This window comes from Rhipicephalus sanguineus, chromosome 7 (assembly GCF_013339695.2).
Source record: "Rhipicephalus sanguineus isolate Rsan-2018 chromosome 7, BIME_Rsan_1.4, whole genome shotgun sequence".
NCBI lineage: Eukaryota > Metazoa > Arthropoda > Arachnida > Ixodida > Ixodidae > Rhipicephalus > Rhipicephalus sanguineus.
Genome location: NC_051182.1, coordinates 37,945,497 through 37,962,580, shown reverse-complemented (window position 1 = coordinate 37,962,580; position 17,084 = coordinate 37,945,497). Strand labels below are relative to the sequence as shown.

The following is a 17,084-nucleotide window of genomic DNA, read 5'->3' as shown; positions in this document are numbered from 1 at the left end:
TTCAGATGAACTTTTAATCCCCAGTTCAAACGATTCGCTAATTCCAAGGCATGATTTTCTTCAGGTACTCCCCGCAAGGCCTAATACAAATTCGGGGTTTTTTCTGCGGTGAGCAACAGCGCGGAAAAGAACACGCGGAAAAATATGTAGTCATGCGTGTACCACTGCTTTCGCAGTCAATGCGACAACGAAAGATGAAAGTGAGACAATGAAGCGTTTCATTTTTCTCTGCACATAAGAAGTCTCTGCTTTTCATTGACTTCACTGCAAAATGTCCGATACAGGTCCAGCCGCGTTGTCATACCTCGTACCGTCCTTTTTGTGGAGCTGCTCCAACGGAAGCGATAGATGACTGGCATTGTACGCGCGAGCGTACACAGAATTCTGCGCGTTGTGGACAATGGCTCCATCCTGCGAAGCACTAAAACACTGCAAATGATTAGTCACATGCGACAGAGAGGTTAAAAAAAAGAGCACATGGCAAATACGTGCAAACTGAAATAAAAACACACCTCCATTGCACTGGCCATAGTAGCCACCTCAACTACAGTAGTCAACAGCGACTCGCAGACGGCAGTGAGAAACTTTGCACAAGTGCGGATATCAAAAATCGCACTAAGAATATTGGCTCAACACAAAGACCAGCGAACAATCGATATTATCTGGGCGCCAGCTCACTCCTCCTTGCCCGGCAATGAGGCTGCACACCAGACAGCTCGAGAACTCACAGACCGAGCCTCTGGAATGCCGACTTCGAGCTGGGAGGAAGATGAGCAAATTGAAAGGATGACCACTTACAGAGAAATCACGCAGCATTATCGGCTCAGCAGGAAAATTTATCCTCGAGCAGACGCGTCATTGAACAAAGGACAGGCGGTGGCGTGGCGCCTACTTCAGACACATACGTTCCCTAGTCCGGTAACGATGAACCACTGCGCGCCGGAACTTTACTCGGACAAGTGTAAATTTTGCAATAACAGGGCGGACTTGAGCCACATGCTCTGGGCGTGCCCGGAGGCTTCCATGAGGGACGAATTCCCAGACGGGCGTGGGTGGAAGGCCGCGCTCCTCAGCTCCGACTCACAATTACAAGCACGCTTAGCGCAGCAGGCCGCAGACGCTTCCAGGGCCCACGGAATCATGGCCGACGTCTAGGTTGGGTCGCCCCTTCTGAAAGGGGGAGGGGATCATTTCTGCTAATTAAAGTTCGTTCATCATCATCTAAAATATGACATGCAAATAATTTCACCGCGATTGCATAAATCCCCAACGACGCATTTCGAGCCACTAGCGGAACAGCTCAAATGCGGTAGCCGCAGCCATTACGCCGAGGCGCCGCCAACCACCGTGCAGCCAACGACTCGGCGAGTTTTCTGTGAACGGCGTCGTACAGCCAGGTGCAGCTCGAGCATGCCCGTCAGCCGCCGCTGCAGCCAGCGAACCTCGAGCCGAAGAGCGAGCGAACGCGGGGCCGCCACTATGAACGGCGCACAGCTGCTTTCGAGCAGGCGACGAGCAAGCCGACGGTAATGGCGACCAATTTCCACAAAGTTCCTCGGTCGAGCGGCAGTACAGCGAGCGAACGCGGCGGTGAGCTGCTTGCGAGCCAGCGACCGGGAAGCCGGCGGTAATGGCGACCAGTTTCTACAGAGTTCCGAAACACAGCTAAATTCGGCTAGCTAAAGGCCCCGCCCGCCCATGTCAGTGAACTTCAAACGCGCGACATACAACCGAGCTTGTTGTCGGCCACCTTAATGCGTTTTGGACGAGTCGCAGCGCAGCGGCGAGGCCTCTGCCAAATATCGCGAGCCCGCAGCTCAAGATCGCGGCGAACACTCGATGAGCGAGCGTCCAGGCAGCCGACCGCAATGGCGGCCAATTTCCAGGAGGTAAGAAAGCACAGGCGAGCTGACGTCCAAGCCGGCCTTCGCGGTGCATTTCGTGCGCGCGATATACGATACAATCGAGCCCGTTGCCGTCAAGCGCTATGTGTTTCACGCATGCGACAGGTACGGCAGAATGAAGAATTATCACCTATTTATGAAAGCATCCAGCGCCGATATCTGCCCAGAGTCAGATGGAAATCGTGTATCCGATAGGCCTACTATCTTCTCGGCCGCCATTCTCAGCCGGTGGCGACGCAGTGCTGTGACTACACCAGAGATATAAGTGCGTGGCGTCCCAACGTGTCGAGACCAGCTCCAGACTTCAAGGGTGTGGCCAAATGTAAAAGCAGCACCACACGCTGATCCACGCATAAGTGTAAGGCATCGCGGCGTAGTTCCTACATCGTCGAACTCTGAGCGTGACACAACCGACCACACGCGACCACGAACAAAAATGGGAAGACTACCCAAGAGCCAGGAGGACGCTTAGATCCCGTGACGACGGTTTGCAAACAGATTCTATCTCTGCACACGGCCTGCATCTCCCGCGTGGTTCATCCCAAAGAGGACCAGGTTTTCGAGACCAACTGACGAGCAGCCAAGCGCCCTGTACTCAGACCGTGCACAACCGGAGCTTTCTTCCTGAATAAAAAAATCGAAACTTATAGTTTCTATGAGCTTAGCAGGTTTTTATAAGACTATTCCGGCTACTTCAAGGCACATGGTGCAGTTCTTTTTTTTTGAACACGCGTCGGCGTTTACCGACTCACCGAGTCCACTTACCTTATGTGTGTTACACGAGCATGGAGACGCGGTTCTCTGTAGTTTAGTTTCGCCTGTGTTGATTTTGCTGCTGCGGCACAACATATTCTCGCGTGGACAAAACAAAGAAGCCGCTTAGAACGCGCAGTATAATTGTAAATTGACGCGCTTCGTCAAGTATAATTGTAAATTGACAGAAACGAGACCGGGAGCACTCGTGCGAGCACTGCAGCAAATCAGCTTTGTCTTCATTCTGCGTCGCCGCGATGACAAAATTTTACCTGTAGTAACAATGGCTGTGGTTCGATTGATGTGGAGCTTCTACAAACCGTTCTTACGAGTAACTGTGTCTGTACAGAATGCGGAGGAACCGTGGCACTCGTACGGAACACAATGGATCGTGTTCCTTTGAATATAACACGTTCAATGCGGTACCCTTTTTTTCGGTCTTGTTTGAAATGCGGAGTGACCCACCAGCTGGCCATCGGGTATATCTCCCAGGTCCGTCGTTACCCACCAGTGGGACACGCGGCTATGCCTGTTTCTTTTGCTCCAACGGGATGGTGCTGCCACCTTTGCAGCGCGTGCTTGGCGCGTTTATTTGAAAGATGCAAAGCTGTTTTTCACCTTCTTCGCGTGAATGTATGTTTAAGTACAAAGTGCTTACTACAAGAAAACACATGAAGTCAGTTTTCATGATAGAAATATTTATTGCGCAGATTTATCGCCTCCTTGGAAACAATCGCGTCACCTCACATCCAATGCAATATGCAATATATATTACTTGCAATTTCTAACTTCAGGTGGCAGCACAATATTGAGAGCGGTCGCGCGTGGATCACCGGTGGGTCACGCAGCACACAGCAGAAAAAGGTTTTTACTGAGTGCGTCGTGGGTCACCAGTGGGTCACAGCCTTTAACATCACAGAAATATTCTTCGGGGCGTGTGTATCCTCATGCAACAAAAATCATACCCCTGCGTTAAAGGGTCATACATTTATCGCATCCGCAATCTGAGAAATGCACGAAACTTCGCAGCTGCATAGTTCGAGCACAGGCCGTGACCCACCGGTCACCCACAACGCAGTGAACGCGCTAACCCTCAGAAATGACACCTTTGAAACCATAGTAAAATTCAAAACGGCTTGCATGGCTCCAGTAAACGTTCTCAAGGCGGTTCGACATATCACCGAGGCACAACGCTGTGATATTGTCACGTGGTCGTGATGTCGACGAAGACAGCAGTCAGCACGTCCGAGATGAAACTGTTTATTTGGCCGAACTTGTGGCCGGGAAACTGAAAGTCAAACTACAGCAATACGCTGATAGCGGCGGACAGAGCGTCGACTGTCGATCAACTGACAAGCAGTCAGGCGCGTCGGATTTTTTACAGGCGCTATCGAACTTCCAGCGATATCGCTGTTGGCGGCGTTATCTCTCGACAAAGCGGGAACATTCTCGTGCGGCGCGCAATCTTAACGGAATGTTCCAAAACAATCGTGAGACTTCCTACACATCACGGCGAGGCCTGCGCAGCGCGTTGCCCACAGTCTTTGAGGGTGAAGCTTCAACTCATGAAATATAAGACTCGCAGCAATGCCCCGCTCTGAAAAAGCATCGTCCCGATGCCTAAAAACAGAACAAGAATACATGCAATACTAAAGAAAACTAATAAAGAAAGCAAATATTAGAGTCCTCAGGTGCGCTAACAAGCATAGTACGGTTTAAGGCGCACCACATGCACGACCTCGGGTCGAACTCGGCGCCTCTGAGATTTCGTCATGCCGTCGGGGACAACCTCGTAGTCGAGTGCGCCGAGACGTCGAAGTACCCTGTACGGTCCGAAGTATCGTCGAAGAAGCTTCTCGCTCAGTCCGCGTCGTCGTATGGGCGTCCATACCTAGACACGGTCGCCGCGCTGGTACTCGACGAAGCGCCGCCGAAGATTGTAGCGACGGCTGTCGGTGTGCTGCTGGGTCTTTGATGCGCAGCGGGCCAGCTGTCGAGCTTCTTCGGCACGTTGTAAGTATGGCGGCGGCGTCGACATTTTCTTCGTCGGTGACGTTAAGTATCATTGGCGTCGAGCGTCGTCGCCGGGCTCCTTCCGTAGACCAACTTGTACGGCGTCATCTGCGTCGTTTCTTGGACGGCCGTGTTCTAAAGCGAAGGTCACGTACGGAAGGACGGCGGTCCCACGTCTTGTGCTCAACGTCGACGTACATGGCGATCATGTCGGCGATAGTCTTATTTAGACGCTCGGTGAGGCCATTGGTCTGCGGGTGGTAGGCGGTGGTGCAGTGGTGGCTGGTCTCGCTGTGCTTCAAGATCGCCTGAGTTAGGTCCGCAGTAAAGGCGGTACCTCTGTCTGCGATAAGGACCTCTGGGACGCCATGACGCAAGACGATGTTCTCCACGAAGAACTTGACTACCTCGGCGGCACTGCCTTTGGGCAAGGCCTTTGTCTCGGCGTAGTGGGTGAGGTAGTCAGTCGTTTTGTTGCCACTTGTTGCCGGAATTCGACGTCGGGAACGGCCCGAGTAGGTCCATCCCGATTTGCTGGAACGGCCGGTGAGGTGGTTCGATTGGCTGCAGAATTCCCGCTGGCTTAGTCGGCGGTGTCTTCCGTCGCTGGCAATCTCGGCAAGTCTTGACGTAGTGGGCGACGTCAGCAGCAAGGCGTGGCCAGTAGCATTTTTCCTGTAGTCTGGCGAATAACCTGTTATACCTCGGTGGTGCAGGCTGAGGCAATTATTTATGTTTTTCTTTAAGCCTCAATATAATTTCTGTATTCTGGCGAGCGTGCGGGAAACACCGAGGTGTCCAGCCGTCGGGTCGTCGTGTAGGGCCTGGATGACTTCTGGTTGCAATGATGAGGGCACGACAAGAAAGTAGTCCGTTCGAATTGGCGAGAAGTTCTTTTTCAGGAGAACGCCGTTCCGTAAAAAAAATGACGGCAGTCGTCGCTTGTATACCTTCGGAACAACGGCGGTCTTGCACTCCAGGTACTCCATAAGGCCTGCCAGTTCCGCGTCGGCTCGTTGCCTTTCGGCGAAGTCGTCGGCACTTATAGTTCCGAGGAAGCAGTCATCGTCGTCTTGCGGCGGTGCGTCGACGGGGGCACAGAGAGGCATTCGGCGTCAGAGTGTTTTCGTCCGGACTTGTACACGACGGTAATGTCGAATTCTTCAAGCCTCAGACTCCATCGTGCGAGACGACCTGAAGGATCCTTCAAGTTAGCTAGCCAACATAAGGCGTGATGGTCACTGACAACTATGAAGGGCCTGCCATAGAGGTAGGGGCGAAACTTTGACGTAGCCCAGATGATGGCAAGGCATTCCCTTTCTGTTGTGGAATAATTGGCTCCTACCTTGTATAGTGACCGGCTAGCATAACTGATTACCCTTTCAAGCCCGTCAGTCTTTTGCACAAGGACGGGAAATACACACGACGCTGCTTGCGTCGGTATTTCCGTATCGGCGCAATCGTCGAAATGCGCAAGTATGAGTGGCGTCTGCAGGCGTCGTTTAAGTTCCTCAAATGCTTACACTTGCTCTGTTTCCCACCTGAATTCCACGTTAGTCTTCGTAAGAAGCGTCAGTGGTTCGGCGATGCGTGACAAGTTTTTGACGAAGCGTCTGTAATACGCGCATAAGCCGAGAAATCGGCGCACGGCCTTTTTGTCGGTGGGAGGCGCGAAGTCGGCGATGGCAGCTGTTTTCCGCGGGTCTGGGCAGACTCCAGACTTGCTGATCACGTGACCCAGAAACAAGAGCTCGTTGTACGCGAATCGGCACTTTTCTGGCTTCAGGGTCAGTCCAGAGGCCTTGATTGCTTGAAGTACTGCCTCAAGCCGCCGGAGATGCTCGTCGAAGGTCGAGGAAAACACGACGACGTCGTCCAAATACACAAGGCACGTCTGCCACGTCAATCCGGCCAGCACGGTGCCCATGACGCGCTGGAACGTCGCAAATGCCGAGCAAAGACCGAAAGGCATGACCTTGAACTCAAAGAGGCCGTCGGGCGTTATAAAAGCGGTCTTTTCTCGGTCTCTTTCTTCTACTTCGATCTGCCAATAGCCCGTCTTGAGGTCCATCGGCGAAAAGTACGTCGCGTTGTGTAGTCGATCCAGGGTGTCGTCTATCCGTGGGAAGAGGTACACGTCCTTCTTCGTGATTTTGTTCAGGCGCCGATAATCAACGCAGAAGCGCAGTGTCCCGTCCTTCTTCTTCGCTAATACCACGGGTGACGCCCACGGACTTCTGGACGGCTGGATGATGTCGCGTAGCATCTCGTCGACTTGTTTCTTTATCGCGTCGCGCTGTCGAGTCTAAACTCTGTAGGGGCTCTGACGGAGGGGCCTCGCACTTTCCTCCGTTATAACTCGGTGTTTCGCCACGGGACTTTGGCGAATTCGTGATGACGACGAGAAGCAGTCCTTGTGTTGCAGGAGCAGGGTTTTCAGCTCATCTTGCTTGACCTTAGGAAGGCTCCTGTTGACGTCGAAATCTGGTTCGGGACCTCAATTCGTTGAAGCAGGTTCGGCAGCATCGAAGAGGGCGAAAGCATTGCTGGCGGCCACACATTTGTCGATGTAGGCGACCGTCGTACCAATGTTGAGGTGCCTATATTCGTGGCTGTAATTTGTCAGCACTACCTTTGCTTTACCGTCACGCAGTTCGGCTATACCTCTTGCGACGCAAATTTGACGGCTCAGGAGTAGTTGCTAATCGCCTCGATGACGCCTTCAAGGTTCGCAGGTTTTTCGGTGCCGACGGAAGTAATGACGCTGGAGCGCGGCGGAACGGTCACCTGCTCTTCTATCACGTTCAATGCATGGTTCCCTGGCGTCGCGTGGGGCGGGAGCGCTTTGTCTGAGGTTAGCGTTATCGACTCAGAACTCAGGTCGATGACGGCGCCGTGGTAACTTGGGAAGTCCATTCCAAGTATCACATCCCTAGAGCATTTTGTAGGATTACAAAGCTCGCAGGATAAGTCCGGTTTATTGATGGTGACTCTCGCCGTGCAAACAGCAGTCGGCGTTATCAGGTGGCTCCAGCTTCCGGATTTCGGGTCCACTCCAACGGTCTTGTCCACTCCAAGCGGTCTTTACTTTCTCAACTTCGTGGCGAACGGTCCACTGAAGACAGAATAGTCGGCTCCGGTGTCGACGAGAGCTGTGACGCTGTGGCCGTCGATAGAACGTCGAGATCCCTAGTTCGTTGTCTCGCGTTGCGTTAGGTCGGGGCGTGGGTCACGGCTGCGTCGGTGTTTCCGCTGCTTCTATTTTGCGTCGTCGGGTCTAACTTCAGTCCGCGAGATTTCGTGGTCAGGGGTCTGCCTGGTTCGCGTCGTGTTCTGAAGGTTTCTTCGCGGCGTCGTCGTCGGCGGCGGAGTATCTTCGGTAGTTCGTCGTACAGCAACTGCAGCTCCATCGGTTGCTGCCCTTAGTTTTCCGGATACGGGCTAGGCGACCGGCCCCGGTTTGGGCCAGTGTACCGCCGGCGGTGCGGTGACATGTAGGCGGCCGGGCGACGGCGAGCGGGAAGGTCGTCGTTCTTGCCACTGGTGTCCGGTGAGGTAGTCGTCGATGTGGCGCGGCCGTTCGCCTGGCTGCGGGCGCGGCGCGTTGATGGCGAATCCGCGTAGTCCCATCTGTCGGTACTGGCAGCGGCGGTACGTGTGGCCGGCCTCCTCCGCCAGTGGTAGCAGAGCGGGCGGTTGTCGGGGGCACGCCAGACATCGGTCTTCCTCGGGGTGTTGCGCTGGCCGACAGGTGGTCGGTAGGACGTCGGTGGCGGCGGCGGCGGCGTCTGTGACGGTACTGCGGCGGTGTGGCGTCTTGGCAGGGGCGTGGAGGAGGAGCATGACGGCGGGCTGCAGCAGCATAGCTAATAGCTTGCGGCTGCGGCTCTGCTAGCTGAGGCGCGCCGAGTGAATGCTGGATCTCCTGGCGCACGACATCGGCGATGGACTCACTTGAGGTTTCGACGAAGGTAGAATTTTACAGCGAAAGCTCTTATGAGATCATTTCAGCGGCCGTTTTTGGCGCCGTAGTTGTCCGCCGCCGCCGGTGTCCGTAACCAGTATCGCTGGAAATAAGAAAAAAAAAACCACATAAGAAAAAAATTCCAGGATAGAACGAGGTTCGAACCTGGGCCCTCTGCGCGGGAGCCCAGTATTCAACCTCTGAGCCATGCCGGTGCTTGAAACTTCTTTGCAAAAATGTCCTATACGAGTTTCATGTCGGGAAGGTAACCACATTAGTATATGCAATATAGCGTGGTAGAAGAGTAAAATAAGCACCAAGCGTCGCACAACGCGAATTCTGTAAGCAGTCGTCACACAATGCGAATTGCGCAACGAGTAGGTTTTTGAATGCTTCCAACCCATTACAAAGGGCTCTGCCATAATTCTTCGTTGTCATCAGGCACAGCATCACCAAAGTGCGCATAATGCCTTACATTTATTTAGCAGGTACCACGGCTCTCCTTAAAATGACGAAAAATGGCAGTGACTGCTGCCCTACTTCTCAAAAATTACAATGATTTATAGCGTAGTGGGTTCCTCGCAAGTGCACTTGTATTGGTTGCCAATGAAGCCCATAAGCGCATGATCCATTTCCTCGGGGTCTCAGTAAAATTACAATTGTTTATAGCGTAGTGGGTTCCTCGCAAGTGCACTTGTATTGGTAGCCAAGGAAGCCCACAAGCGCATGATCCATTTCCTCGGGGTCTCAGTAAAGTTCTGTCACCGAAGCAAATTACATAACTGGTGGGCCGTTTAAAGCTTCCAACCCATTACAAAGGGATGAGCCTTAATTCTTCATCGTCATCAATCGTCGCGTCAACAAAGTGCACATAATACCTTACAGACGTGTAGCTGGTGCCTCGCTTCTCCGCAGAATGAAAAATAATGGCTTAGTAGGCGCTTCCCAACTTCATAAAAATTGTGATATGGCGTAGTGGGTACATTTCTATTGTACTTCTATTGTAGCCCCAAGAGAGCTCACGACGGGCTCTAGAATCGCCGCTCTTCCAGCTTTCGCTGTGACTGTGCTGCGGTTTCAGCGCAGGCCTGGCATTTTTTCGCAACTCCTCTTGCACGATTCCTCGAATCGTCTCACGCAGGTCGACGGGTCCTAAGGCTTGAACGTCGGCGTAGCTTGTAGCCGAGAAGCTGCGGTTGTATTGCCGCGTTCGCATCTCAAGCGTTTTCTCGATCGTGGAAGCCTCCGATGCAAATTCAGGGAGCGTCTTCGGCGGGTTCCTTATCAATCCAGGGAAGAGTTCCTGTTTAACACCCTGCATGAGGAACCTCACTTTCTTCTCTTCGGGCATACTTGGGTCTGCGTGTAGAAACAGGCGATTCATCTCTTCCGTGTATATGGCAATATTTTCGTTGGGCAGCTGCACACGGTTCTCCAGCATAGCCGCGGCCCGTTCCTTGCGGACCACGCTCGTGAACGTGCTTAGGAACGTCGTCCGAAAGAGATCCCATGTTTGTAGGGCGGATTCTCGGTTCTCGAACCACGTCCTCGCGGCGTCTTCTAGGTAGAAGTATACGTCGCGCAGCTTGTCCTCGCAGTTCCAGTTAATAAATGTTGAGACCCTTTCGAAGGTCTCGATCCAAGTCTCGGGGTCTTCACATGGCGAACTACGGAACGTCGGCGGCTCCCTGGGCGGCTGCATCACGATCGCCGTAGGGGGCACTGCGTCAGCCATAGTCCCTGTTGTGTTCGTTGCCGTGGCTTTTGGCTTGTCCGGTAGGAGTCCGTATTCTGGTGGGAGACCTTGCTGTCTGCGGCTGGATCGCTGGTCAGTGGTGGCACCGGAGTCCCCTTGACGGTGTTGGCTTGGCTCACGGTTGGAGGAGGGTGTTCGGTACATGGACGGGGAAGCACCTCCAGCAGATGTCACGTGGTCGTGACATCGACGAAGACAGCAGTCCGAGATGAAACTGTTTGTTTGGCCGAACGTGTGACCGGGAAACTGGAAGTCAAACTACAGCAATAGGCTGATAGCGGCGGACAGAGCGTCGACTGTCGATGAACTGAGAAGCAGTCAAGCGCTTCGGCTTTTATACAGGTGCTATCGAAATTTCCAGCGATATCGCTGTTGGCGGCGTTATCTCTCGACAAAGCTGGAACATTTTCGTGCAGCGCGCAATCTTAGCAGATTGTTCTAAAGCAATCGCGAAGCTTCCTGCACATCACGGCGAGGCCTGCGCAGGGCGTTGCCCACAGTCTTTGTGCGTGAAGCTTCAACTGACGAAATATAAGACTCGCGGCAATATGTTTGGGTGAAATCGGCCGCCATTGACAGTATTTGGCCAATGGAGAGACACGAGATACGACAAAACCAGCCAGGGAACCACGAAAACGGGAAAATAAGCGAAAAGCTGATTCATATGACGACTACATGGCAGGTTGCTATTAATAAAATTGTTCAGTACATCTTTTTCATAAGCAAAACCTCAATAAACTTGTTTTTCCTTTTCAAAATATGTAAATAAATATTTGTTACATTTGCCCATTATCAAAAGAACTTAAAAACACTAAAGGCCGATTTTTTACCAGAATCAAGCAAACATTAATACGAAGCTACTGAACTAGAATCTTGTACGTATGCGGAACATTTTATATTTTTTGGGAGCTTTATTTGAAAAATATAATGACAACAATTACTCGCTTTGCCAAAAAATTGCAAATACGTCACCAGTTGAAATACAATTGTAATTCCATCTCCATTATAAGAAGACAGCACCGACAAATAAAATGAAACGAGCCTGAACGCTTTACATATAATAGTTTCAGAGAAAACGGGTGGTAAAGAAGCCTTAATATACATGGAAGGTATAGGGAATACCCCGTGCCCTTAACATCACGACCATCTTGCCGTGTACCGAACACGCGATCAACTGCACGGATGTGCGCAACATTTCTGGGCACAGGTCCAACGAGGAGCATGCGCACACCAAAAGCACAGTCGCCACCGTGTCCAAAGTTGACGTGGTAAACTTGAAACACAAATCTTACTATGCCTGGGGAAGCCTTTAATAGTGATACGTAACATCGACGTGTCCTGCACTATCGCCGATGGTAGTGTGCGTGGATTTAAAGTCACGTGAAAACGAACACAGATAAACGCCCGCCACTCCTGTGGGGACGACGCTTCCGAGGCAGCGATCCTGACATTGCAATGCTGTGTTCCCATCTAACACACCACCATCGGATGCTATATCAAGGAAAAGGGGCTGAGCCAGGTGACCGTCATGCGGAAGCAATAAACCGTGGTCAAGGCGGGTGCCATAATTATCCATAAGTCCTAAAGTGGAATGCGCGATGACGTTGTGGTCGCTCACTCCCCATCGCGGAACCAGAAGCTTATGTGCATCGCTTTCAGCCAGGTTGCTGCGATCGGTGTGTGTACATGACGATCATGGACAATGAGTACAGGCGCTTTCATATCAAGGCAGAAATAAAGTCGTAGTAAAAAAAGTCACAGTTTCGCCGCAAGGGCGAAGCAATGAATGCGATAGCAAGAAAAGCGGCCCGTGATGGACGCGCTGCGACTACCGTGCGCCCATCACTACCCGGCAGCTACTAGGCAATTTTAATTTCACGTACGTAGGGACTTCTCACACGCAAACGTGAAAAGTACACGTACGTTACGTGCACGACATCTGAAACGCTTTTAGCTACGCGCACGCGACGCGCGTTGAGAGCTACCACGTAGCTCAATCTGCTGAGAATCATGAACACTGCGGTAGTTTGTTCGAGCGCCCGCGCGAGCAGACAGCGGAAGGGCAGGTTCTCGCTGCGCAAAGATAAGAAGCGAGAGAGCTGGCCGACGCTTTTAAGTGCGCCCGCGCGGTCCTAGCGCCATCTCGCTGGTAATGAAGAAACGCTTATAAGCGCCTCCGTCTCGGAGGACTGCAAACGGTAAAGGGTGTGTATATAACGCTCGCCGTTAGCTGCCAGAGCGGTGTACGCTTTGTGGAGTAGTGCTTAGCGCACCGCGCTGGGCATTCATAGGTCGCTGGTTCGAATCCGCGCTTCGGAAGCATTTTTCTGATTTATTTTTCTTTGGGATATTGATGTATATATAAATACTTATACATATACGCAGCATGACGGCGGCGACGGCGACGGCAAAAGTCAGCCGAGACTGTCCATATAATTGCTATCGCAATAAAAATAACAAGTAGGAATGCGCTCCTGCGGATAATTTAGGAGACTCGGCAAGCATCGTCTACAGATGACCAGTACCGAGTCAAACAGTATGCCGGCAGCGTATTTCGACGCAATCGGCTGCGTCAACTTGCGCTCACTGGCCGTATACTGCGCAGACTTCGCCAAGAATTTTGTTCTGGCAGAGACTACACATGTCACATGACCGAGCTTGTTTGTAGATAACCACTATACGAGTGCAATCGATGCAACCGCAATAGGTTTATAGGCTCCTCAAGCATCGCTTATTGGCGCTGCTGCTCTTAGAGTCACTGGAAAATCAGAGTACCGCAAAGGTAGGCTGCACGCGGTAAATATTGGGTGGCGGCGGTCATGTCCCTTCCAGACCGTCCGGCGCGTTGCTAGCGTGTGTTGAGAAGTGACCGATCTCTTAGCCTCAGTGCCGTGTTACGCTCGGCAGAACGGCATTATTATATGTGTGTGTTTCATCAAGAGGATATTAGAAGTGATATCGAGTCATCGACAGGTATGAATCGACTGCGCGGTTTGCGGTGTAACTAATGAAACGTACGGCGAATGTTGCCATGTGCTTGCGAACATCATGCCAACATCGCCATGGCTTCATCGGTCACTTTTCGTGTCACGCCCCGGCGTGTTCGCTAGGTCTGGATCTGTAAACATATTGACGTGAACAGCGCGTGTAATACACCTTGCTTCTGTGTCACACACCTTGTCACACACACCTTGTCACACACACAGAAGCAAGGTCACACACCTTGCTTCTGTAAACATAGTTGCATTAGCGCAGTGACATCGTGAGAGATGCCATTTACTTCGACATTTGGTGAATCATGACTGTTTTCTCTAGCTTTGCAGTCGGTGTTCAGGTTCACTGCACTCGAGAACGTTATCTAACATCGAGAACATTCAACATTGCGTCCTTCGACTGATTGCTGACGCATAGCTTGCTTGCGCACCGTGCTTGCTGTTCAACTGTTACATGTGTAATAGAAGTTGTGTGTGTACGGTAATTGGAAGTTGTGCGCGACGTCTTGATTCGGAACGCCAGCAGCCGAACGCACGGGCGAATCGGCGTGCGGTAGGTAAGGTGCATCTTATCTTACGATATGTAGAAAATAGGCCATCAAAAATTATTAACATCACTACCTAACTGCTTCATTTCCTATTTCTTGTCTCCTTAATATTCCCAACGTTGCAATGAATTTGCAAATATTTTGCTGCGTTCTGACAAACAGTTCATTTTTTTGGCGTTGCCAGCGCGTAAACAGCTGGGGTTTGGTTTCTGCACAGCTGCACTTTTTTTTCATAATGCACTCTTCATAAAACTTCCTCGGCACGGTGCTTTATGTTCTTTTGATCAGAAATGGCACATCCCGGACTTTTTAAAGCGCATGCTACTGCAACACAGTATGTATATAGACCTAGGGCTCGCATAAAATCGACTCCCTCAATGCGTGGGATCTGTCTTTTTTTTGCTGTGACCATTTCTCACCAAATATACAGTATTTTAAGGATACGCTCGGTGCAATGCAGCATTAGCAGCATTTTTTGCAACAGATGTAAAAATACGCTTGATAACATTGATAACATACCAAGTTTATCAACAAAGTTCCAAGCTTCTGTTATGTGCAATGCCAAAGATCATGCCACAATTGTCTTCAAGGTATACCAGTAAACAGTTATGATTTTAATAAATCTCGATTTCGCTCTCGTGCGTGACTCGCTTATAACTCGGATAGCACGCGTAATCTGTTTAACAGATCGAGATATAAACAGCCGAGCAAATATAAAGGTATGTAGTTTTCAATATCGCTGACCATAGCGAACCGAAAAGGTGAAGTATCCTGTCGCATAAGATCTTTTCCAGCAAAGTTAGTGTAGTTCACTGCAGGAAGGAGTGTTATTCGAGGGGGGCGAATTCGTTCAGGGCAACTATGCAGTCACGTAGAACGGCACTCTTTGACATTAATTTTTCCCACATGGCAAACGAGATTCCCAGAGTAGCTCACCAGTAACGTTCGATTGATGGTGAGCTACTCTCTTCTGGCATCTGCATGCAGTGGCATAGCCAGGGGGTGCCACACCGGGACCATGCCCCCCCCCCCAAAAAGAAAAATGTATGCTTACGCCCCTGTCTGCATGACGCGTTTAAAAAAGCGACGAAGTACTTCTGGGGACCGTGGTACTGCTAAATGTCCGGCCACGCTCTGCATTGAACGCGCCTGCACCCAAAGCGTTGGAAGGGATATGGCGGCGAGAGGTCACGTGATGTGAGTAAGCCAATCGCGTCGGCGGCGGCGCGCGGAAAACAGATGCGATACTCTGAAATTTTTCCTGTGACTCTAGCTGGATGGATGGATGGATGCTATGAGCGTCCCCTTTAAAACGGGGTGGCGACATGTCTGCCACCAGGCTCGAAGAAAAAAAAAATGCTTCCTTGTTTCATGTTGGACCTAATACCTTATCTACATTGATTAAATCTATGTTATTATACCAAAAAAATATAAATTCACGTTCCATCTCTCTGCCTCCTAAGGCAGAATGACCCTATTTTTCCCCCACCGTCCATTCCTGTTCCCTATCTCCACTTTTCCGCCACCAATACTCTAACCACCTCTTACTTATTTCTATCGCGGACGTGTGCAGCTTTCCATTGTTGTCCCTAAAACCCAAGGCTTCATGTAGACTCGTGCCCACACGTATACCTGGGTGAATATCGCCACATTCAATCAGTACATGTTCCATCGTTTCCTTAGTTCCCCCGCAGCATGTACATTGTTCTTCTTCGTTACTGAATCTCGCTTTATAACTACGCGTTCTAAGGCAGCTCGACCTTCCTTCAAACAGTAAAGCGCTTCCCCTTGAATTATCATAAAACCTTTCCCTCCTTACTTCGTTTCTTCCCTTTCGGTAGTTACTCAGAGCCGGCTTCTTTTCCATCGCTGCCATCCGATAAGTCCTCTCCGCCTCTCTGACCTTCCACTTAATGCTCCTTGTTGCCATATCGCCCGCACTGCTAGCCGTATATTTACTGGTGAGCCTCGTGGTTCTTTTTCTCCACTGCGTGTCAACGCTTTTTCTATACAAATACCTGAAAACCTTCTCTGCCCATCTACTGTTCTGCATTTTCCTCAGCCTCTCTTCGAATCTCATTTTGCCCTGAGCTTCCCTCACTTCAAAGCCTGTCCATCCCATATCACCCTTTACAGCCTCATTTGTCGTCTTCCCGTGAGCGCCCAACGCGAGGCGGCCCACCGTCCTTTGATTTACATCCATTCCTGATTGTACCTCTGACTTCATGCACACTACTGAGTTCCCACATGTAAGCCCCGGGACCATCACACCCTTCGACAGCCCTCGAAGCACCTCGTACCTATTGTATCCCCATAAAGCTCTGTGCTTCATAATTGCAGCATTCCTCTTTCCCTTTGCTACCGAAGCTTTCTCTTGTACCTCCATATATCTATCCCCCTCATTTACCCATACTCCGAGGTACTTGTACTCGCTTACCCTCGGTATCTTTTGCTGCTCTTGACAGGCAGCGCCATCTCTGGCATAAACATACAAACTGGGTGCAAGCAACGCGCGTTTTCCCTTCTCTCCAACGCGCTGCCGCTCGCTTCCGTGCATGTGCAGAGCTCTCGCGGAGCATTTGCGGCGCCTCACAATGTAGCGCTTGCAGTGCAGCTTCAAAAGGATCTTCAAGCTTGACTGGCACTTTTCTAAAGCGAAATTGATAAAAGGAGAAAGGCTTGTCAATCACGTTTACGGTGAAGAGCAGACGATCGACGACAACGACTCCCGAATCAAAGCAAAATGCATTTCCCAAGTCGCGATTACACCGTGTAGGACTTATACCTCGAGGTAAGTCTCACTCTGTGATGTTGAAGATGCGTAATGGTCCACATGCACTCTGAAATGAAGCCGTACAAGCTATGGATGTTCTGCGGTGTGGACTACGATTCATATGATTGTTGTTTTGATATGGCATGCTTACAGTAGCAGACGTGTACTTTCGTGAACAAACGTCTGCGGCGTGCGAAAAAAAGAAATCATACGGCCATGGCACAGTTTCCTGAGAAGGTTAGTGTCAAGTCCTCCGTGCCTCTGGAGAAGCACCCGCCGATTAAGACGCGAGGCAGCTAGCTGAGCTTTAACCACTGTGAAGCAAGATGAACTGCTCGCCTCGTTTTTTCGGCTCTCGCGTCATGCTTGCAGTCTCTTTT

General features: G+C 51.0%; 1 protein-coding gene across 1 annotated transcript in view; it reads right to left on the bottom strand.

Moving 5' to 3' along the window:
* Positions 1-674: 674 nt before the first annotated feature.
* The window catches only part of LOC125759099 (uncharacterized), a 35,499-nt gene continuing 19,089 nt past the window's right edge, over positions 675-17,084 (bottom strand). The window contains exon 5 of the mRNA XM_049417371.1: positions 675-758. Coding sequence (XP_049273328.1) covers positions 675-758 — 84 coding nt within the window. The remainder of the gene's footprint in view (positions 759-17,084) is intronic.